The sequence below is a fragment of the Chiroxiphia lanceolata genome, chromosome 1 (assembly GCF_009829145.1).
Source record: "Chiroxiphia lanceolata isolate bChiLan1 chromosome 1, bChiLan1.pri, whole genome shotgun sequence".
NCBI classification, from domain to species: Eukaryota; Metazoa; Chordata; class Aves; order Passeriformes; family Pipridae; genus Chiroxiphia; species Chiroxiphia lanceolata.
In genome coordinates this window covers 126,781,914-126,807,966 of record NC_045637.1, presented here as the reverse complement: position 1 = coordinate 126,807,966, position 26,053 = coordinate 126,781,914, and the positions used below count along the sequence as shown (strand labels likewise).

The window sequence follows — 26,053 nt, the reverse complement described above, 5'->3', positions numbered from 1 at the left end:
TTCCTGTATGCAGTGAGATGACTAGGAGGTCAGTTTAACTGAGCTCTTGGATGCTTTGAGTAATTCAATCAGTTCAAGAGCAGGTCCAAGAGTCTAGACTACAATATCATTCATTCTTTATAGAGAAAATGGTAGAAGCAATTAGAGGTATTCACCTCAGCCCTAATCTTTAAAACACAGACAAACGCTGTACATATCACTGCCTAAGAAATCACCAACTCTGTACTTACTTATTGATGATTATTTAAAAGTAGAACTACAATGAGGCACCCACAGTAACATTTTGAACTAAAGCAAATCATTATTGCACAATGGTATTGGTTAATGCCAAGGATACTTGGCATTAAGTACGATACTTCAGTATGAAGGAATCTTTATACTTCATTACATATTTAAGAAGTTCCTTTGGGGTTTTAAACAACTTTGTGAATAACTACCCTTAAAAGACACTACCTTATAAAAGTAAGTATACCATGTTAAACAGGATTTTACATGGTGGACAAAACTGGCTCATGAATAATGTAACATCTTCAAAAATCAAATCAGATGTCAGCAAAGCAGAGAAACAGCTAGTAAAAATGGTGATTTCTAACAAGATCAGAAATGGAGAGCAAATTTTAAAAACTTTAGGAAAATCTCAAGGTAAAGAAGATATTTGTGATAATTCAGAGGAAAAGGTAACAGAAAGGAATAGATCCAGCACATTGAGTTTATGCATTTAGGGAGGTTAAAAAAAAACATTGTTCAAAAGAGGTCTATTATAAAGTGTAGCACTAAAACTCTTCTGCCTATATCATGCTGTTATTTAGAGGAAAAGTATTTATACACTGCTGAGAACAGTACCCAAACCTGCTGGTTTTAATCACTCAAATGCAAAATGCAGTAACAATTACCTAAAGCAAAAGTTTTCGATATTGGGGTTTTTGTTCCAGCATGATACAAATAGCAGCAAATACCCTCAGCTGGCTTGGCCTTATGACTGCTGCATTATTATAGAAGCAACATTCCTTCTCCAATTTATATTTCCTGTCCCATAAGCAAACTATTACTTGACTCACAGACAAAGACAACACAAGATTAAACTATGTACCTTACACAATATGAAGGACAAAGTATCTTGATGATACAGAATTGTCTAGTGTGTTAATAAAATAATCAAAGATGGATATCTGACCTTATTATCATTGAACCTCTGCTTTCTTCACTGGTGATTTTTGAAGAAAGTACAAATAAAGTATTTTGTATCACCCATCTTATATGAGTATGATACCACAATAAATGTCACCATCTCTACCAACAGTGCTCTCTGAAAAATTTCTGAAGAAGCTGATAGGAGATTCTAGATTTCCTAGAGTTATATATCCTATAATTTTTCTATATGTATCACACTAAGTGAGGATCTGACACAGCTTGTATGATATAATAATGTGTATTATAATTCCAATGAATATATCTATTAATGAAACACAAAAAGATTTACCACTTCCTTAAAAAAATCTATTTAAATATTCTTGCATGAACCCTTTTTTTACATATAGAGTAGAAAACTGACTTTGAATATCTTATTTTTGGGAACTATAATATTACTATAACATTACTAAGGTATCAGAGGGTGTCAGAAACTAAACAACGAAATTTTTAAATGAGAAAAGAACAACTTAACAAAATCATCTGTGGATAACAGCTTACAAATTCTAACAACGTTAAGAAAAATTGTTGTTCAGTAATAAAATGGTTTTATAAAAAGCAAAAATTTATCTTTCAAGGTGAGAAATGTTTCTATAACAGTTGTGCTGTATTTAATATCTTGCTAAATAAAGCATACAAAATGATCGTTGTATCTGTGAACCATTTTGTTTAGTGGACATGCATGAGGTTGATAGAGATACAGAATACACCAGTTTAGACGCTATTGTACATTTTGATGGCTCAAAGAATCAAGCTTTTCTGTTCTTTGGGTATGTGTCAGAGCACATACCTTTCAAAATTGTACTTACCACAACAAAAATTTTTTCCACCCGTTTTTGCACCTCTCATGCCTTATTTTCTCCCCTTGAATTCCCACTTTGCAGTCAATACCCATTAACTGGAGCTTCTACCATTCAGGATTGCTCCAGAGAGATCGCTGTCAGATAAGAACTACTCAATTGCGTATATCTCATATTTATCCAAATAAGAAAATAAGTGATAAATGGCACTGCCTTTCTAATAATAACAGAGAATGTAATATCTAGATTTTCAGTTCAGCCCCAAAATGCACTTCATAGCAAAAAGAATGTACAATATCATGATCTGTTAGTACTCGTGTGTTCATGGATGCCTCCCGTTACGCACCTCAGGGAGCAAACCTCCTAAAGTGGGAAGCGTCTGTTGGAAAAAGAGAAGGTTAGGCTGCAACAGTGAACAGCTGTGATGGCAAAGGGCATGGACAATGTTCATAAGGAATGTTACCTTTCAGCAGTTGTACTTAACAACAAACATACACGGTGCTTTTTTTTTCCACACATTTGCACAAGCATACTCTCCCAATGTTTTGGCTGTAATATTAACAATTTATATTCTGGAAAGTATGTGTGGGATCATTTTAGCACCAGCTAAAAATATTAGAAAACCTGAGGACTTTATTCTTTTGAATAGCAAAAAGTGATATTTGCTACCTGGGGAGTTTTTTTATTTTATATTCAAGTCTCTGAATCCTCATGCAAATCAAGGAATCTTGATAAAAACAGCCACCTCCTGCTACAACTACTCTTTCCTTTTATAGCAGTACAGTCTTTTCCTTTACATAAAACACTATCATACTCTACTGTAACTGTAAGAATAAAACAGATGAATAGTAACTAAACGCTTACTAAATAGTTACCTCTTTACATTTTAACTGCTGACATTGCTGGGACAATGAAGTAAAAATTCCTTTTATCACCTTGTCTTTGATCAATAACTGTAAATCTATTTTTCAGGATTATTTCCTACACAGCTGAAATTATTTAAAGCAATTTATTTTATAACATGAAACTGCAATTTACTTACACATTAATAGGATTGCAAATTCATTAGTGAATGGTTAATAACATTACACAGTTTGTTAAGTAACTACTGCAAACTTGAGATTTCTTCTGTATGATATTTACTTCTTTTATAATATGTACATTCAGATGGAGCGTATACCCCACTTGGGGATGGGGGTGCATAAGGAGTGAACCAAATTTTATGTTAATAAGAATAAACTGAAAGAGTTATTTCAAAAAATCTTATTTTAGAACTCCAAAACTTGAACTTGAAAGATGTTGATTAGGGAAATTTGGTCATAGAAGATCAGATGGAATTAACAGAATACCATGTAAAGATATTCTCAAATGTTTGCAGGATGAAGGTCATGGAAGTTTAAATATGTGAGCTGAATACCAAACTGATGCTTTGGGATCTTTTTTAAGAAACTTGGAGGAAGGTTACTTCATTATTCCTTAGAGCTATTTTGTTTAATGACATGGGAATCTCCAAGGATATAATAATAATAACAATAGATTATTATTAATATTAGAATAATAATGACATTAGAATAACTACTCCTAGACTGTAATTTTGTAAACTTATATGGCATTCAAGACCCTGCTTACAAAAATCTCATTCCACACAATTTCTGTTCATAGTTACACAATAATCAAATACTAAAAAAACCCCTACATCACCACGACTCCAAAACCATGGGGAGCAATCTATCTGCAATATCTATCAGACATCACATCCAAGTAACTGTGATTCAGATGTGCTAAAATATTTTGAAAATTTACTTTCTAAATTCTCCACATTTCCAGCTCTAACCCTGTGTACATTCTAATTAAAAGGGCCAGTATTAGGACACCACATTATACTGTCTTGAAGGTTAATAGAGTTGTGGCACAATACTCAGCTCTACATCTACAGGCAGAAAAAGTCATCCTGTGGACAAGATTATCAACTAATTCTCTAGCAAAACTACTGTCCAGTGAGCTGCACAGGCGCATACTATAAAGGAAAGATAAGACTTCTAATTCATCTGAGAGCTGTCTTGTTAGAAACATTTGCAGCTAAGAAAAAAAATGCCTTCAATCAGAAGGCGGCATTTTTGTGACCCTAATACTAGTGGCCAAAATACATGCAAAAAGACTGCTGGAGGGGAGACAACGTCATTTAAGAATACCTTCTAAAACTGCTGACTGCATCAACATGCAACAACAGCAGGGCCCAAGATTTTTAACTGGATTTACAACTCAAAATGAACTTGGGCTATAGCACCTGATTATATACACTGTACAAGAAAGATAAAAGTTTTGGAAAAGAATTTTGAAAATAAAACCATGTTAAACTCCAATGGGAGAGAATATAAGGAATAAACTTAGGGACAGACTGTAGTGATGAGTTGTGGGCAGGCAACCAGATATAACTTAAAATGATTGAATGGCTGCCATTTCAGTTTATCAGCATCTTATTATTTTAACATTGAACAGTGTTTGCCGAACAGATAATTAGTTAGGAAGATACATTTTCCTCCAGGGCAATTATTAATTTCCTTCTGACTTCAAAGAAATGAAAAAGCTCTTAGTGTAGATAAGCACACCATTATATTTCAAGTCTGATTTAGATTCTCAGAGAACTGATGTTGCAATATGATACACAACTGAAAAGGAAAAAAGTGGTTTATTTTGTTTTTTAAATCTGTTTCAATCACTATGTCATTCTTTAATATTTAACAACCAGATTTAAATTCAACTACCCCCCCCACCCCGCCCCAAGCACTATATTCAATGAACTGTAGGTTTTCTATAGCATCTTTGTTCAGAAATCCAGAATAAGGCTAGTACTCAGCTTCAAAGGATTGAGTTGCCTGTAAAGATGCTTACGCACTGCACTGACTTTCTCTGTTCTGTGTTGAGCTTGGATTCAGCTGAGCTAAAACTGATCTCTACTATTATAAAAACAGAAGAATCATTTTAGGATTAAAAACTGGAAAAGGGATTAAGAAAGCTCATTCTTCAACCAGCCACTGCTAATTCCCTTTTTCTCTCTCTACAACTCTGCTTTCCCATATGAGTATCATCTACATACCTCACAGAAAAATAGTATTAGTAAAACATATTACCAGACATCGAAAAAATATCTATTGAACAATGTTGCAATTATAATATTGCCATTAGCTATTCTATGTCTTATCTCTAAATACCGAATAGTCAAAGAAAATTCTTAAACAGTATTTTCAACTTTAATTCTGTATTACTTTTTTGGCAGCATGTCAACATGCTATATTTACACAAAAATTTGAAGCTACAGATTATAAAGTAGTTGCATAAGGCGTATTTCCTAGGTAAAACATTTGTAATCTGCTGTGTATGTTGGTTTATGTGCCTAAATAGAACTAGTTATAAACAAAAAATGTTTGATCATTTATGGTTTTGGACAATAAAATGCCAAACAAACCAAATTTGGAAATCGGATTGAATTTATTCTTAAACGATTTTGTCCAAAAAAGTTGTAATAACTTCACCACACAAAAGAAAAGTCAAATTCATTCACAAGAGGAAAGACAACAAAATGTGAGTTGTTTTAAACTTATCATGATGACCCCATTTTTCCCAGAATGCAAAACAATCAAGTTGAAAATTAAAACAAAGGAAATGGAATCATTTAAATTTTATTTCTTTAATTTCTTGCCTTCAAGTATTATTCGAGCCTCCACCTTTAAAATAAACTGGTTACTACGGAGACAGTGGTAATTGCCACATAGTAATGCTTACAGTGTAAGCAGAGTACCTTAAGTTTTTCAATTATTACCATAATTTTCTTTTTTGTTCCAAATTACAGTTTTAATCATAGTTTTCAAAACCAGTGTTAGAAATTAAGTGAAAAACAGGATCAAAATCATCATGCATTATGGAATAAATACACATCTATTAAATAGTAAGTTTTTATTGGTTGGTTCTTCACTAACCAAGGCTGTATCTATTTTGGTGGGAAATTGAAAATCTAATTATCTTTCTACAAACATTAATATGAATTAGAACATGCTACGTGTTCATCAATAATGAAGCAAAGTAAAGGCAGGTATGAAAAGAAAAAGCAAAAATGCATTTTTCCCTTCTACCTTATAAAGGGGGTGGGGGGAGAGAACCTGTATCACGAGCAGAGCCCAATCTTTTTTTCTTCACTACTCACTCATCTCATTCCAATACCCAGTTTTTAACTGGTTATGATCTAATTCTGAGCTCTTGGTAGGCTAGATTCAATTGAGTTAAAGATTTTTAAACTCACTGCCAGTCAACCTTATCATGAACTTTCATTATGTGCATATAATTAATTGGTCCCAATGAACAATATCAGCACTGAGTTATAGACTTTTTCCCCCCACCATATAATTAGAATATAATTACCCACAGGATATCAGAATGATGCAAACCTTTCCTCTAAATGTGCCCTCAGTAGGAAACAAGTCTCAATGTACATGTATTCAATCAGTATGAATTAATTAAAATGTTACTGAAATAAAAGAGAGTAACATTAAGTGTATCTGACATCTATAAAGACTATCACTTGAGATCTGCACACACGGTTTATAACAAAACTCATTTAACTTGAACAAAAAACTTCACCATACAACAAGCCTTATATATGGTAAACAGAAAAGTAAAACAGACTAGTTTTAAAGTTGACAGGATGCATTTTACTAAACATTTACAATTACTGCAGTGAGATATTAAAAATCTTGTAAGACCGTTGAATCTAGACAGATATGTCATGCTTTCATTATGTACACAGTATCAACTCTGTGTGTTTCCCCGTTGTTTCATTTCAGCTGATGATGCTTATCATATTTAAGAATAACATTTGATAAGTTCCATTTTGTGCAGTTTTGAAGATGGGAGCCCCTTTATTTACCATCTAACTTTCAGATGACCAGGCATCTCGGTTCTCTCTCCAGCCATTAGGAGTTACTCTATTTTAGAGAAATCTCTCCTATGTCTAAAGAGATCCTAAATGAGTAGTTGAGAATAGACACCTGAACTGAGATGGCTGTGTTTAGGGGAGTGTCACTCTTTGTGATATTACAATCTGGAAGGGTATTTTTTTAATCTATTTTTCACAGTTGAAATAGTGATTTTGGACATTAATGGATAGCTAGGAAATGGAAAAACTGAGATGATATGGACCTGAACAACAAATTGCAGCTTAGAGATCAGTTTGGCAGCACTGGTATAGTACATGGTGCTGTGAAATGCAATTCATGAAAAAAGTCCTTTATCTCTATAGAAATCATTGAGGCTGGACTTCACAAGAACTGAAGAAATGAGACATGAGAGAGACATGTTGGATAAAAAAAGGCAAAAGTATGAATGTCCTTAGTTTTGCAAAAGAGAAAAGATGAGAGGGATTTAGCCTGTACTCTTGAAGGAAAACTTATGAGAAGGCATCTTGGTCTGAGATGAACTCTGCAATTTTCTGGAAGAAATAGGGACTTCCAAAATTACAGATGGTAGGGAGGGCCAACAGTTTTCAGAGATCTAAGATACAAGATTTTTCATCTTGCTATTTTCCTACAACTCCTATAACCTATTCTGTGGGAGAAGAAAATACATTCCTCTCTGACACCTCAAAATACTCAAGGATAAGCCTCGTACGGCAAGCATTGTTGGTTATCTACTTTTATTTACCTTTCACATAAACGTAGCATTGCAAGAATTTTATTGCTCATCTGATTATTGAATCTAAATCTGCGTCTTAGGTGAAAGACTCTTACACTGTCAGGTATATCAGATTTGATATGTCTAAACACAGAATTTTTATTATCAAACACTTACGTTTAGACAATTTTGACAAAGATATATTCATCAGTTTTGCTGTCATTATTGAGAGTGCTGGTTCACATACATTGAAGTATTACCTTTCTCAAAAGGAATCCCCGTAACAGGAAATAGGAGAAACTAATTAAAAATTATCAACACTAATAATATATACACAATAACCAATCACTTTTAGAAGGAATTTCTATTAGCTAGGTCACTGAGATGCTATTTGTAACATAAGTAAACTCAAGACTGTAATGCATTTGTGGAAGAAACTGCTAGATGAGCAAATATACTACAAAATTTTTAAGTCCCTGTTAAATCACAGTAAAATACATTTTCCATTCCTAACAATATACATTGTGCTGAAATACATGTCTTGTGCTATGTTGTTAGTAATATGATTCTGATACAGGAAAACATATTTACTTCTGCTTATGTCTTCAAAATTTGGAGATAAACAAACCTATTCAAGGGTGATTTGACTCTAGAGTGGTTTTACATATCCTCTAAACAACTTAACTAAACTCCAATTGTAGAATAAAAATCTTAATTCCTCTATTCCTCTTCCTCTTCTGAAAAGAAAATGGAGTTACACCAATATAACTGAAGATGAAATTTCATGCTGAGGTTTATTCCATTTATAACAACGGCAAATGATAAATAACATTAAAATGAAACAGCCCAATAACAAATCATAAATTCCAAATGCTGACTTTTAAAGTATGACCTAAAATCCTGAAATTAAATAATGTACTGCAGAATGGAATCATCCAACAAACTTAAAATAATATTTCACAATTATTAATCAGAGCTTGTCCAGATGATACCAAAATACGATACAGACGAACTACAAAACTGCTCTTATGACTTTTAAAAATATTTAAAATTATTTTGTAAATATTAAAACCAGGTTTCCATTGCTTTACCTTCATTGAGAGCAATGGAATAATCCCAAAGTCTAGCATCCATTCATTTGCAGATTTATAAACAGCCAAATGAATTAATCAGAAAATAATTAATTTACAATCGGCACAAATATTATGGTTCCTAGTGATCAGAAACTGGTTTAAGATTAGGAGATATATTTTCTTGTTTTTCCTTCACACAAAAAATTATTCTCTCTTAAGTTCAAGCATTTCTTATATTTAAAGAGGACCACTCATCTGTTCTTTTACAAATATGATGATGCTATGACTTTTATAAGCATAAAATATCCAATTTAGTATGTGAATACATAAGTTAATTCTCAAGCGCTTTTTTAACGATAAAATGGTCAGCTCTTTTCTATACAACCTACACATAGCATGCATTTTTATTTTCATTGAATTGAGTTATTGTTTTTGTGGACAGAGAAATTTACTGTCCACGATTGCAGAATAAAATATACCATAATATTGATGCATAGCTTACTGCAAGACCAGTGTCATCATTCTAGGTAACCTCCGGCTTAGATCAGAGACCTCAGCATTGCAGATATACAATATGCATCCCAAGCAAAAACTGCTCATAAGAATAACTTCATTATTCTGGGAAGTTGGATCTATAAAAGATGTAAAATGTAGAAGTGTTCTGCCTATACAGTTTCTGGTAAGTACAGTCTGAATAAGTGATAAAACCTGAGTCAGCTTCAGTTATAATATGCCTTACAGAAAATTCATTCTCACATGAAGGAAAATGCAATATGCAGAGGATAAAACATGCTCATGCCTCTAAACGCCTCAGCCAGGATTACACACTGTGTTTAAGGTTCACATAGTCCTGTGAATGTAACAAATACCTGGCAGACAGTCCCAGCATTATTTTAATGCTGCATATGAGAGGGGATTACATCCAAAATACACATAAGGACAACTCACCAATACTACTGGGCAGATTGATGTGGTGGTAAAATATGGTCCTTCAAAGGTCCACAGTCACATTCAGGTTTCAGATGTGAAGCACACTTGTTATGCAACTACAGAAAGACAGAAAATGAAGATTCAACTTAAACCTTTTACACTTATGGCATAAAACAAATGGTCATCCTAGAACAAGGTGAGTTTCACTAACCTAATTATTACTAGAGTACTAGAAGGAAATGAAACAACATTGCAGTGGAAAGTCTCCTAGGATTGACAAAACCAGTGAATTATATTGAAGTAAAGAATGGTGGATTAAGGTATTTTCCAGTTTGGAAATTGCATATGTGGATCAGCACACAAATAAGAATGGGGCATGGCACTACGGTAACATCAGCATAGTGTTATCAGTGATCAAAACCTTCATTTCAGAACAGAGCTTCTTGCATTGAGGCAGGAACTTCTGCTCTCTTACCAGTAAGTAATTCAAGGCAGCCTTTGGTGTAACTCTGTTTCCTACCTGATGCTGATAGTCACTACCCATTCAAATATAAGAGAATAACATAGGAATATCTAAGAGCTTTAAGCTCCATTGGGTAAATTTTGGTATGGATAGAATCAACGTTCAGGCTTCCACCCACTGCTGAGGAACCTGAATTACTCTCCCTTTTTCTAATTTATTCTCAGCATTTATCCAGTTGTCTTGAAAGCAACGACAAGAGTTCTACTCTGAAAACATGAAAGGAATATTCTCAGATCTGCTGACTGAAAGAGCATTGGCTTACTTCTGTATTGCTACAAAGGTTGAAGGGAAAAATATGTATTTAACATCAACATAAAATGGCAACAACTAATGATAAATCTACCGAAATACTTTGCATTAGCAATCAAGAGTTCTTGTTGATAATTTAGAATTTAACTCAATTCAAATGTCTCTAAATACCCAGCCACAGAGTAAAAAGGAACAGTTGTTGCTTGGATCATGCAAAACATTCACATTTAATTGTTATACTTTGCAATATCATTAGAGATGCTCAGAAGGAAATAAACCTAATATTGTGAAATTTTGCAAAAGTTTATTATTTTGGACTTGATGATCTTTAAGGTCTTGTCCAACCTAAATTATTCTGTGTTTCTATTTCTACATTGATTTAATAAACTGTGCATTAAGGTCTTCAGGTAACATCGGTTTCCCATGCTGCTTATTATTTTTGAGGAGATACGTATATTTGAAGTAAAGAAAAATAATCAGGCTAATAAATATCAGGAGTTGTAAAGTAAAAATCTTATTAACAGGTGATTTAAGTAGTATAATAGGTAGCATCCAGCATTAGTTCAACAGGTTCAATATCTGTTACAAAATCTGTAGTTCAATGTCTGCATCTGTAAATCACATTTTTCCAATGACTGATTCATTTTCCCTCTCACAATTTAACTCATATGAACTCTATTAAAATCACCATAAAATTGCACCAAGTGCTGATGTATATAAACTTTACTTGTAATATGGTCTTCATTAAGTTATCTGGTACGGTTAATGCTGACCTAACATTTCTGATTTTTGAACTGAATGGCACCTAATATTAGCATTGTCCATATTCATTTATACTGCAAAGTTACCTTTTTAGGCAGTTACTTAGCAACAGAAAATAAAAGTCTAACAAGTTTCGATTTACTCTGAGCATTAAAGCCTTATTGTGAGAGTATTTTGGTAGCCCTGTAATCTAAATCATTTGTCATGCTAATTCTCTGCCTAAGTGGTAAGGCTACTTGTACCATAATTAATGCACACCAGGCCACATTACATCAAATAAAAGTATCTTCACACATTCAGAGGTAATTAGCAGCTTTGCTACTCGGTGGCACGCAAACTTATCTATGAAAAAATAGCTTAATCTTCTTATTAGTCTCTGCTGATTTTTGACAACAGAATTGGCACATAGTAGATAACAAAAATGGTAGAAGATATGTAGCTTTAACAAAAATTACACTTTGCACAATGAAATAAAATAACATGCATCTCTTCTCAAAAAAAATTGTTTTAGCAGGTTTTAAATACATTTCCCCCACATCTAGATCCTGTTGAATATTACATCCCTCACAAGCCTGCAAAGTAGGAAAAAATGTATTTGCTGGAGGCAAAATGAGGGGAAAAAAACACTTACATACCTTGGTAGATAACTACAGAGTGTACGGGAGAGGGATCAGGGGTTTGGCTGAGAACTCAGTATAGCAAGACTTCTTAGTGAAAAATACCTCTCAATTTTGGGACTTGATTCAGTTATGTGACAGCAGAAGTGACCCCATTAAGTTGTAAGGCCAGAAACTTAAAATGCATGAAAGAGGCTCAGAATTAGTTGTGTAATAGCTAGCATCCTCTTAGATTACAAGCCATAACTGTGTGGTACAAGGAGTTGAAAAAGTGTGAAGGATGTGATGATAACTATATAATTTCAGAATATCCATTCAAAAATCATGTATCTGATAGAAATTTAGAATACCTTTTTTATGTAATAAAGCTATTTCTATTAGAAAATAAAGTTATTGCAATAGATATATTAAATAGAAAGAATTGTAAGCAAAGTGAATAGGAGTAATTTGAAGTATTTAAAAATACTCAGACTTCACTTATGTGTCTATTTACATCTGAAGTTATAAAAATTAAATAAAAATATTAATAAAGTTATTTTAAAAATAAACATTAATTTTATGAAAAAAAATCTTTAAATTACTGGTGGAAGTACAATTGCAAAATTTTAAACCTCAGTGCCAATATTTTCAATTTTGGCTGTCAAAAAACACAGACTCATTTTAATTGGAATTTTGACAGACATTTAGGCATTTAAATATGCACACAAGCACTTAGGATATTTTCAAAAGTATTTAGCCTCTTCCTTTCCTTTACAGTGATTTCAGTTATAAATAATTCTTCAGTATTTCTTCAGTAAATACCAGTTCTTATGAAAATCCTCTGAATCTTGACGTTCATCTTCAAGGAGTAAAAAACCTTTACAAATCTGGTCCAGATTCACACAAAATAATGAGAAAATAATTTCTACTGAGGAGATATAGAATTTGAAACTTCCTTTAAGAGGGAGCCTTACATACTATGTATTTCTTGAATGACAAACATATACTATACAGATGTAAGCACTTCTAATATAGAGAGCAGAACGCTTTTATTTGTCTTGCTAAACACATATAGCCATTGCCTAAATTTAATTATCTGCATGCAAAAAAATTTGGATTGGGCGTTTTATTCTCTACATAAATTATCCAAATTTTGACAGCAATCTGGACTACATATTTGCTTTCTTCTAAAATATTGGTTTTTAAATAATCATAACAGCTTATCACTGAAAGTATCCTGGATCTATTTTCTTTGATGATGTTTCATATTTTGTATTCTTGTGTTAAGAAAATATGTCATAAAACATTCTAACTTGTATGTTGAAAACAAACATTCACAAATGCCTCAGTCTCATATTATTACTTAAAGCACTGAACAAACAACTGCTGTTCCATAACAATAACAATAATAGTATTGATATCAGCAAACCCAGCAAAACCTGTGAAGAAGGCTGAATCTCTCCCCATTTAGATTTAAATCCTGCCCTGGCTAGAAACAGAAATACTGGTGTTGCTCCTTCTAGCATGAAGATCTCACTTATAAGGGCAGTGTTCCCTGAATGTCATTAGTTTCAGTTATTGGTTCCTGCTGAATAAGGAGTGCACAAAAGTTGTATATATTAGACTTGGTGCAGAGGTTCGTATATTATCAACATGTCTCTGCTATTGTTCCCCAACTCTTGGAATCATTGTATCCTACCAGGTATCCTCAATTTCATTTGCCTGTCAATACACCACAAATTAGGACTTTGTCCTAGTGTCACAGTGACCTTGATTTTCCCTGGTACTGAAAATGCTGTTGTAATCTTTCCGTAGTGTAGATTGGGAATTCTGCTCTTCAGAGTGGCATACATTACTTTCATTTGGATATTGTCGTGAGGCGAAGCACACCTTTAAGAGTATTGGCTTGCCACAATTAAGGAGTCCTAAGAATATTCTGTATATACCATCCCTTAAACACATATTAGCCATTGCTGATGACAGAATTGAATGAGACCTTTAAAATTATTAGGCTACAGAAAAATATTCTATGATTTTTATCTCTCTAACCCATGCTAAAGGTTTTACTATAGCATACTCACTGTGATCTGACACCAAACACAGTGAAGTCCAGTCAAGCCTTGGTAACATTTTATAGTTTTGTGACACTTATCACATTTTGTTGGACAGTTGCCTTCTACCCAGAAATGGTGCATTACCTGCAAAAGAAAAGTGTGAATATACATAGAGTTACTAAATTAACAGGTACACGGCAAAGTTGATGCTACCCCAAACTTACTTCAGTATTCTTTTTAGACTTCACATATGTTTTGATGCAAGATGCAGGAGCTCTTGAGACACAGCGTTCATGGACTGTATACTTGCAAACTGAAAAAAAGAAATACATTAATAGATGTTGAGGCAATGGTGTTTCTGACTACATTTCTGTGAAACAAATAACATTACCAGCATGCCATCTCTGAATAATCAATCCAATCAGTCAATGAAAACTTAAACTAGGCTGCTTTTTCCATGGAATACAAAAGGCCAATTAGAACAGGAAATATTATGCAAGTGAGAAATCCAAGAATGCACTATCATTGCATAACAGGAAATGCTTAATTAAATCAGAGATCGCTAAATTTTTTCACAATAATTTCCAAATGACAAAAATATTAAAGATAAATTGATGACTGCCAAATGGTGTCATTTGCTAGTGAGAAGAAATCTATATTTTATGAACTATAGGCATGAGAGCAGCTGGCAAGTACAAAAATAAAACCCAATTAATTTATGTTATTCCTTCTATTGATTTATAAATCTTAAATAGCTGATTAATCCATTTTCAAATAGCAATTGTTTTCATGCATTCCATGTAACCATCACATATTTAACTACTTTAACTCTTATTTTCCAAAATACCAAGTCCTGAGAAGCCTTTTTTTTTTTCCCCTAAGCCCTCCACATCACCTTTAGATAACTGCTACAGTTGACCAGGTCTGTAGTGACCAGATCACACTGGCTGCATTTGGAAAACATACAAATATCACAATACAATGCAAAGATTTATTGACTTCAACGACATAACTTTGCCAAGATAAGGAAATAATGCTATAGCTTCTGCCTGCATTCAAGGGAGTCAACTATTAAAAACTGAGAATGAATTTCTCCCTGCACGGTGTCTCACGCTTTTGACCTCGAGAGCAATTAAGCACAAAGTACTTCTAAACACCTTGCTTGCACCTATTACACAAACCCAGTGGGAGGCGCAGCCATTAATCAGACAAACTGCAGGGAGTAACATTGTTGATTGGACCATGGAGGGATGGTGAGGCCCCCTACGGTTCCCCTTTTTTTTTTTCCTCCCACACAATCTAAAATGCAAATAATGAAATCTATAGCAATGCTTTGAAAATATATTGAAGAAAAAGCTTAGCAAGATAAGGAAATAGTGAAATAGTTTTTTAAGTGGACTCATGCCTCTTCCTACATGAAGTAACTGGAAGGAGCATGTGGATGTTCTTCAGATACTTTGAGACTACTGTTCTCAGCAAATAAATACCACGCACAATAAGAAATACATTCTAAAGAGGTACACTGCAGTAGAAAAAACATCAGTCTGACATAAAAGAATATTAAAGAATATAACATTTCAAGATCTAGCAGTCAAATCAGCATTTTATAAATATATATTCCAGTTACTGTCATAAGCATTTAATAACCTGAAGTTACGCAATTTCTATTTGTTTGAATTTTAAAAGATGTATCTCTCTCATTTCATAGTACCGTGAGTGAAATTATAAGATGCGAAAATCCACACAAGGATTTACATCCGAATTTTGTTTTAAAGAGATCTGTGGCCCACAAATCAATTCAAAACCGTCATTCTCTCCTACTAATCTCAAATTAAACCAATAGAAATATACAGGTAGAAAGGTCTTGATCATCTATGATGGGCTATCTTTCATACCAAAAATGGAGAAAGTAAGTTACACTAGGAAACTGATTAATTTACCAAAAAGAACAATGAAAGGTGACTTGGTACCATCCTGAGAAGAATACAGTGGGTACTAAAGATCTCATTAATCTAATGGAGCAGGGCATAACACGAACCAGTCATTGGAACCATTTACAAGACATATTCAAATCAGAAAATAGGTCTTAAAAAAAAAGATGATTAATCATGGGAACACACCACAAAAGAAAGATACGGATCATCCATCTCTTGAAACATTCAAATGGAGACAAGGTATCTTTCATAAAGCCTTGGTTTCTCAAGATACAGTTTATGAGCTGGTCAAACACAGATTATTAGGACATACATAGATACGACTCAAGGAACTGAATGCCAGTGATTGCACCTAATAGTCTAAAGAAGGTCAAATTAACTGCAGTAGATTTTCTGTTGTCCTTTACCTTAAAATATATAATCAGTAAATACGTGGATTGAAATTAATGAATACAAACCAAGTTACTATACAAAACTTTAGAACTGTTACAGAAACTCGATTTTTGGGAAACTGGGATTTTGACCTTCACAATTAACAGAACAAAATTTGAATCAACAAACATGGGACTTAGATGTTTGTCAATGTACCTCTTAAAGAATATCTATAATTATTAACAAGAAAAAAACAGGAATAACAAAACTATAGGGCTGAAACTTAAGCATGATACTTGCTAATAGAAAATAAGAATTAAAGAAGAATTAAAGAACCCCCAGAATTAAAAAAAAAGAGTGGTAGACTCCAAAGGGAACTAATAGTGATAACTCTAAAATTGTTTCTGATAGAAGAGAAAACTCCCTCAAACAACACATTTAAAAGCCAAATAAGCTGAAAAATTAAAAAAAAGAACCTTGAGTGCTCAAGCATAGAAGACAAGAGGGAGACACTACTGTTCTAGCAATGGCTTTGTACTGGGAAGCTATGAGTTCTTTGTTATGCAGCAAGAGCAACATTTCTAGGAATAGACATGTACACACATGGACACCGAAATGCTTATACTCACAAGAACAGCAGAGACCTTGCTTGCCTACTCCGATTAGCATATTCAAACAAAGATTACAGTAGGCAGGCTTGTTAAAGTGTTTCAATCTCCATACATGCTGCCCATCATCTTTCACATTCTGCACAGGACATAAAAGAAACAGATTTCACTTAATAAAATAAACAATGAAATATATAAGTGCCAATAAAAATTGGAGATTGACTCAAGAACGTAAAAGACAAGCTGTTACTTCATTTTAATACTCTGTACCAGATCACAGCATAATCATTCTAAATACAAAGGCAATGATATAACAAAAAAATTCCTCAGAAGTTCATGGACATCAAAAAAAAACCCATCAGGCTGCTGTCGCCCCTGAAAAACAATTCTATCCAGATATCTAGGCATTATTACAACTAGTATTAAAAATAAAATTTATTCTAGACTAATCCTAAAAATAAAGGTGCTGCAGGTTAGAAGATAAAACTCACCAAAACAAACAACAGAAAGGGTTTTTTAAAACTGCACAGATATTCTTAATGACTCTTAGAATTAGGAACGTATACCAACATTTGTGAAGTGGGAAAACTAACCACACCACAATAACTATTGCCAGCTATAATTTATGTTACCCTATACAGCCAATAATCTATCAAAACCCACCTATTTAAGGGTGAGATTTACATCCTGGACCTCTTCTCCAGAAATAGAATTCCTTAGTTTTAAGCCCACATTTTTCAGTCAGCTGTAGCACTATACTCAAATCTTGCATGAATAAATTGATCAACCGATCGGCACTAACAACTTAGGGGCCCACTGTAACTTATGCAAACCACTAAAATATTATCAAATCATTTATATTTATGAAAGAAAGCTTTCTGTTGCATGATTCTCCTCTTCCTTAATGGAATAATTTTGAGATCTCACTGTTATTTGATGGTTTAAAAAATGATTTGCACTTGATACAGACGTTAAATTAATTCTCTAAATTCCTGGCTTCTTGGCAAGTCTGGCCATGAGGCTTTTGCTTTTCTTTAATCATCAGAGGTTTTGATTTTTTTAAAAAATAATTACATTAATCTAATGCAATATAATGAGATTTTTTTAAATTTTTATTTATGTTTTAACAAATATAACATCCAGTGGAATAACAGCAGTTACTGTCTATCAGCTGGAAAGTGGATGCAGTAGTTTGATGTTTCATTGTGTATTGCTGAAGCTCTATAGTCTTTTGGTCATGTCATTACCAAAAAGAAATTGTCACATAGCTAAAGGGAGTCACACCAATCTCTGTTTCTCAGAAACCACATCAACAGCTGGTTCTTATCCAGTTTCTGATTTCTCACATCCAACTACTACTACTATTACTTGTCATCATGTATAGACAATATTTTTGACTAGATTTTCAATAGTATGATGGTTTTCACTGATAAGGACAGTCAATGTAAGTCGGTGAGCATAAATTTTAATAAAAATTCAGGTTTGTCCTATATTAGCATATACTATACAAATTATGTCCTTAAAATCAGTATTGTTCTGTTCTAGGAGTTAGCTGTTACAACAAGTCAAATATGATGAAGACTTCTTCGTCCTTGTGGGCAAAAAGAAAATAAATCCTGAAGGAAAATCAGCACTCTAACAAATTAAGAATGTTTGATTCAGAGCTAGGTCTAAGTCAGAACACCACTTTGAATATTTCCTGCAAACTACCTAGAAACAGAGGGAACTGAAGTCAGTTGAAATACTTTTTTTCTCTAGTGAGATATCAGGATCAGAGCCTAAGTGGAGCTTCCCCAGTATTATCAGCGGGAGTTCAAATGCCTTCTCTGACAGCTGGGCAATGTCAGGGTCCCCTTTCTGCAGAAAAAGCACAGCAGATGCCTAATGTGGGATTCTCAGGCTGGCAAAGAGTGTGGAAGTTTTCCAATTTCCCCTGAAGAAGCAGAAATAGATTCTGCAGCTGTGAAGCACTAGAAGCCTGTCAAGCTCCTTCATGACTGGCAGCTGAAGAGGATGTATTTCATTACATGGAGCTCTGTAACGTCTATTTTTCTTCCCATCTTACCCCCATATTCCACACATTTTTAAAGTATGGTTAAACTACAATATAGGTTGTGAATTTCAAGTCTTCTGAAAGTAGACAATAAAGACAATCTAAATCCTTCTAAGAAAAAACAGCAAACAATGTACACTTGGATTTTAACATCACTCAGGTCATCAACAGATACAGTCATAAACCACAAGCACTTAAAATGTGAGCTGACCAGCTTTCCTTGGCAAAATACTTGCTGTTTGTGAAAATTAAGAGAAATTCATACTTATGCATAAACTTGCCCCTCTTCTACACTAGTTCTGTGTTACTTTTTCATTTTAATTTTATTTTTAAAGAATGACCATTACATGTGAATATGCTACTTCTTATTTGAACAGAACATATGGTCTAACTTAGCTGGCATTTTCCTTATCAGAAAAACAAACAAGTCTTGATGTGGGTGTTCTGCCAATTAAAACACTTAGCTGTGTTACAGACTGCAACTGATGCAAATCCATTACATAAACACAATGCACTTTTGGAAAAGAACAAATTAAATTTTTGCTCTTGTGCGCTGCCAAAAATAAGCAATAAAGTGCTGCGTATGATTATGCATGCACATAACTTTTTAAAACACTGCCAAAGAAAAAAAAAGACATAATACAAAATAAAGCCCCTTCAATGCAAGTCTTTAAGTATGAATAAAATACACAATTCTGACACATCAGTGCATTTACTGACATTAACTCATTTTGCATCCATATCCTGAGGAAGAGTTTAAAAACAAATAGACATTGAGAAGAACTCAAAGCAGGGCAGGTACAGTAAAAATCTCTTCCTCACTTCATTATACACATCATTGAAAATCAAGCCTCCATATGTCAAACGCAGACTTTAACACATAATGACAATAGCAACATTTATTTTGTTAACAACAGTTCTCTTAACTTATGGTCCTGGCCCTTCTACCATGGATTTGACTGCCGAAACGACCTGACCTTAAAAAGCAAGTCAACCATAAAAGAGCCAGCCTTAGAATTAGTGGAAAATTTTATGCTGTCACAGAATTCAGCTACACATCCCTAATCTGGTTTAATATTAACTTACTTCAGCTTTTTAGATATTTGTAGATAAAGGCAGCCAAAGTGATCTTCAGATTTCAAGCACAAAATTCAAGATTCTGAGACTTATAAAAGGTAATGAAATCATTGATAAATTTTGATCCTAGCAAACACATTGTCTTTAAACAGCTACAGTGTGTCTGGAATACCAGCATGCTCAGTCTTTTCAGTGAGAAGTCAGTAACAAGCATCCAAATGAGAAGGATGTTATTGAGTAGCTGTCATTCTTTCCCTGCCTGCTATTTTGCTTCCATTTATTTAAAAAATATATTTAAATTTATTTACATGACTTGTTCAAGACAATTTTATGACTGATCGTTGGGTACTGTTCAGCCAGTGGAAAGGTGAGAAGACTGTCCATTAAACTATGCAGCATTTCCTTTTATTATAAATGCAGTTATGTTCTATACTGCTTTCAGCAAAGAATTAATATCAGGTTTCGTTTTATTCGATTTGTTTTGGGAAGAGGGGGTTTTAGGTCTCTTCTGGTTCAGCTGGAGAGGGAATAACCTCATTTGAGGGATATCATATTTGGAAGGCTCCTCACTTCTAATTTCTGAGATATACTGTGCATGTGTGTTGTAGAAAGCAAACCAAACAAAAAACTTCCACAGCCTTTATCCACGCACTCATCCAGAAATAAAATTTTCCCACTAGAGGGAAAATTGTTTAAAAAAGCTTCATAAAAAGCCAAAGCATGAAGTTTCACCGACCCTATCTCTCATCTATAGAGACTCTAATGCTAAATTAAATTGTAAATAAAGGTAAATTTGTATACCTGAATGAAATACCATCTATTTTACTCCTTATACACAGAACAGGTTAGTTACGCCTGGCTTTTCCTGGGCTTCTATCAAACTAAAGACAAAAGGAAAAGCGTGACTGTAGTAAGAAAAGGCATTTGCAAACTTCCTGCAAGCAAGTGGGAGCTTGCACAGCATAAAAGTCAGCAGCGCCGTCAAGAAAAGCGACGAGCACTTTTTTAGCAGCTCCCGCTGCCAAAGTCTCACAAAGCATTAGCATCGCGGTCTCTGCTGGCGATGCTGTGAAATGACACCGGTAAAACAGCAAGCCTTATCACTTTGGGGGAGTCTGCTTCCAGCTGGGAAGGAGCTGGTACAAATCGGGCAAGCTACAGCTTCTAGCAGGGGCTTAAGTTTATGTATGGAAATAGCATGTGGTGCATCGGCACTTCAGCCTTTTAGAAAAGTCACCTGCCGTACTTCAGACAGGACTTAAGAGAAAGGTCTCTCAGGACAATAAAAGGCCGTATCACCTTCTTTCCTCACTGAACAAAACAGAAGTCTATGAAACTGCCCAGCAGTCTGCCCAGCCTAGGAGGGACTACTCACAATACAACAGATACAACTCTAGACTTGCAAATGTTTGCACATCTCCAGTTTGGTTCCACTTTCACATATGCGGAGCTCAAATAGTAAGGCAATATAATGTAATAACAATGTAAGAAGCAGCATTTCTGAAGTGTGGACTCATGCTACAGTATTCCATCCCATATTTAATCAAAGAAATTTTAAAACTTTGCTTTTTAAATTATTTGAGTGAAATCACATAATATTTGCTGCTTGAGGATCCAAAATAAAATTATAGGAGTATTTTCGTATTACTTAATTGAAGCATAGTCATGATAAAACAAAAACGTTGGTCACATTGAAATTTACCTTGATTTAAAAGGTGAACTGGGTTGAAAATTACAATTGGTGACTGAAAAGAAAGGCATATGGATCTGATTACAGATTATTGATAACTTTATGAAGCATTTGCTGGTGTTCAATTTCTCTCTCACCTTAAAGCAGCTTTTCAGCAACTGTACAGTACCAGGTACAGTGCAACCATGACATCTAGTGGCCAGTGGAGAGAAAATAAAAACATTTCCTAAATCATGAGATTTCTTTAAACTCTAGCACTTCACAACTTGCATTTTATACCTACATTTTGCACAATCACTGACAGAGGTGGTAGTAACGATCTGTTACAGGAGAAGTGGGACCAAAATATTTTGCATGGAATTACCTTACAAGAGAAACCAAATGCTTTTATCCTAACAGGGTGGAATAATATGGTACAAGTGAGAAACTCCTACCAAAGAGCAGAGTACAATGCAAATGGCTGACCAAACCTGTACTTGAGAGGCTTTCTGTGCTCAGATTACAAAGGAAATTTTAAGTAATGCTTGGAGAGTCAATAGGGTAACTCTTCACCTTCACTTACAATGTTAATCTAAAATTAATGCAGAATGGAATAAAAAGGTCAGAAACTGAAGGCTTCTACTGTAGACAAGTAGAATAAGTAGCCTAGTGGTCACTAATGTGCAACAGGCCACTTCCCAAAAGTGTAATTACCAGCCGGGAGTACTGCAGGGATATCTCTGTCCAACTTGTGTTTGGATGGGAGACAAACTATTCCCTTAAGATGCAAAATTAAATTTGGAAAGTTGGTGAGGATTGTGAAAATTGCAGAATGAAGTGTACCACTCAGCAAAAAACTCTACCTCATACACTTATTATTAAAAATTACACCACCCAGATAACTATTTCCTCTACAGTTAACATTTTCTTTTTATTCAAGAAATTCTCATTTTATATGAGGGAATTGCATGAAAAAAAATCCACAGAACTGGAACAACTAAACATCAAATAAAGAATTATTGGTCTTAACAACCAAGGCTTCAGTAGGTTCTGCACAGAACACATTCAGCCACTTCTAATTGGAAAAAGGATAGTCATCCAAGTACAAATGGATTATGCATGTAAACAGTCCCAAGGTCTTTTCTTGTAAAACAAATTGCCAAAAAGTATGTGTACCACAGAATCCCTATAGAAAAAGAACTTATAAGGTTCTTATTTAAATTCCTTATCTTGCATCCAAATTGGTTTGTTTAGCAGATCAATTGCCTTGTAAAGCACCACGCTTCGAATACATTGTTTCTATTCTGCAACATTTTCAGAGATAAAACTCAGTATTTATAAATTCTACCTTCATAGCAACTTCAAAATCAAATCTTAGGAGGAAATAAAGCAAACTGGATATTTAGGCTGATTTCCTAGGGAAATGAGACCTTTCTATGGTCTTTGTCCCTTTATCTCCCTGACTCTAAACTATGCCAGCAACTTAGAAATTAGTTTAGTAATCTCAAAGAAATTTAAAAGGGTACTGGAAATGTCATGAAAGTCTAGGAAAAAGGCAGGGGGAAGGAAGGCAGAAAGAGAGAGAGAGAGAGAGAGTGCGCGCACAGAAGGGAAATCAGGCAAATTTCCTTGTTACTCCTTTGACTTGCTAACAGGCAGCTAGCTAATACTTGTAGTAACAACCTAATATTATCCTTATATATATTGGGATGACTGCTGTGGTCAGAGGGCAAAGACCACAATCCTGTGAGAGATTAGGCTATCTCAACACTGCTGTTCATAAACACTAAGTTGTTTATTCTTTTATTTTTGTATAATACAGTTCCATACTTTGCTTAAATGATCCTTTCTTTTTTCAAATATTGTAACTAAATCACCTAATACACTATGTAATAAAAACTGATTGAAAGGATTTAAATGTAATATAGAACTTTTATGATACCTGACCTTTCTGTATAGCTATTAAAGGAAACCAAGGATTAAGCAGAAACATTGTAGCTGAAGGTACTATGACAATCTGCAGCTGAAATAAATTATCATAGCTTCACTGATATTAGCATAACAAATTACACCAGCTGAGAATTTTGTATCGTTCGTACAAGCCCTGTACAAGAGTTAAGTATATTACAGTGTTAATGGACCCCAACCCAAAACAAATTAAACATTTCACTGGTGTCATAATTTATTGAAATAAACTACAGTGACAATTCTTTGTCACTATCATACTAGACAAGCTCTGGAATTGATCTCTAAACTGTGCCAGCAACTTAGAAATTAGTTTAGTAATCTTAAAGAAATTTAAAAGGGCATTGGAAATGTCATGAAAGTCTAGGAAAAAGGCAGGGGGAAGGAAGGCAGAAAGAGAGAGAGAGAATTCCTGGATTTAAAATTTTGTCATTGCTGAGTTCAGCAGAGAACCAAATCATACTCAACTAAAGGTAAAAGAAGGTGCTAGAATTGTTTGGTGGGTTTTGGTTTCTTGACCATTTTTTCTTTTGGTTTGGGGTGTTGTTTGCTTGTTTTTGTTTGGTTGACTTTGTGTGGTTTTGTTGTTTTTGTTGGGGTTTTTTTTTCTCTTTTTTACAACATGTGATGAGCAGCTGGAAACGTCTACGCATCATAAGCCAGTAGGTTATGCCCCTTATTTTCACATACTAATCAGCCTGAGGAAAACTTTAAGATATCAGCACTTTATTATTTGATTAATGAATTCAAAAGATACTTATCTTACTTTTTATTATCATAACTAAAAGGAGAAAGACAACCAAAAAAAGCAGAGTCTTGGGAAGCTAGGTTTGCAAAATCTAACAACAACATGTAAAAAAAATTACAGCATCCCATTAATGGGAATGATGCACTGGAATGAAGTGCTTGGGTAATACATTAGATGCTCTAAAACCAGTAAAACCATGCTATCAGTTTACACAAAATAATGACAGACAGGCATTGAAGTTTTAACTTTATTGATTTCACTTTTCAGTGTCCTAAAATACACTTCGATTTGATCATTTAGAACTGCGTACAAACAGAAGCAGAAAATTTCTGCTCATTTGATGAAAATATAAAAATTTTGCTTTTCTCTACATATTTTGCAAACGGTTTAAAAAATTAAGCAGTTTTAAACATCAAAAGAAATAGGAGAGCCCTTTTAAAGGGTGGCATCACATCCTAGTGAATCATTAGCAAATGACTAGCAAATTAGCTCATATGTAGTAATGGACTTCATTCACAGTAAAGTAGAATATTAAAAAACCATAAAATAATGAACTATGCTTATTGATCCAAAAATATAATAAAAAATATATTTTACATGCTATTTTTCTACAACTGTACGCTTATGTACCTGATACGAGGTTATAGAATTTTGATCACTATTTGTGCATTTTTACTATTTCCATAGTAAAGCTACATGCAGAACGATAACTAGTAAAAACACTCAAAAGGAGAATCATGCTTTAATATGAAAATAAACCTCTACAGAAGGATCTGCATTAATTTATGCCATAATTTACTGAGCTCAAAATTTAGAAAGAATGAAATGTAGACACTGAAAACTACTCCCAGAACTTCTATACTACCTGTCACAAAAGAAAAATCTGTGCTGAAAGTGACTGTCAGTTATCTACTGTACTGATTGCTTGAGAGCATTTGGTGCCCTTTGTTTAAAGTAATTGCACATAAATAATTCAATTAGGCCTGACAAATATCTCTTTGATGACAGGCAAGCAATTTAACATTTTTGTTACTCAGTCTCACATATAGAATTAGGGAATTACTATTTACAGTAATCCAAATACACTGAAATTCAGGTATTTTGCTTGTAATTTGATTATTAAAATTTTGCAAGACTTACAGACCTTCTGTTCAACAAACTGGTTTGTTACAGATTTTCCTACACAAAGTCTAAGTCTGACCATTCTTTGTCTAAATAAAATACCATAGAGTAACTACAGCAGACTAGATTTAGTTGAAGCCATAAAACTACATGACGAAAATAAATATTATTTATTATTTCACCTCAATATCTGAAAATTAATTAGGAAAAGATGAAACAAAAATATTTTCTTTGAAATAACAGAAAAGCATTTGAAACATATGCTTAGATACGTGTTCAAAATTAGCTCAGATACAGGACAGCAGGTGGCACTGGCAACATGCCAGTCTTAAAACAGTTGCATTTAACTAGTCCAAAACTGATCATATTACATCTGTATTAGCTTTAATGTGAAGTTGTAAATGTACAGAACACTCAAGTTCATTTTTCATAACACTCTATCCTTTGGTGTAAGTGTTCCCTTTGATATTGCTACTTAGTATAGTTTATTAAGGTAGTTACAGAGACAGAACATCTTCACAGGGATGTATTCTGACAGGAAAAGAACCAACAGGCAATAATTGCTGCAGAAGAAATTCCCTCTGCTCATAAGAACAAAAGCTCTTTCCCTTAAGAAAAATTAACACAGGGAGAGTTTGCCCACAGGACTGGTGGAATCTGCCTCAC

At 33.9% G+C, this 26,053-nt stretch overlaps 1 protein-coding gene across 1 annotated transcript in view; it reads right to left on the bottom strand.

Moving 5' to 3' along the window:
* The window catches only part of DGKB (diacylglycerol kinase beta), a 310,728-nt gene that overhangs the window by 214,781 nt on the left and 69,894 nt on the right, over positions 1-26,053 (bottom strand). Inside the window, 6 exon segments of the mRNA XM_032699151.1 lie at positions 2,335-2,367; positions 9,674-9,696; positions 9,699-9,771; positions 13,867-13,983; positions 14,064-14,152; positions 16,775-16,892. Of these exon segments, the coding sequence (XP_032555042.1) occupies positions 2,335-2,367; positions 9,674-9,696; positions 9,699-9,771; positions 13,867-13,983; positions 14,064-14,152; positions 16,775-16,892 (453 nt within the window).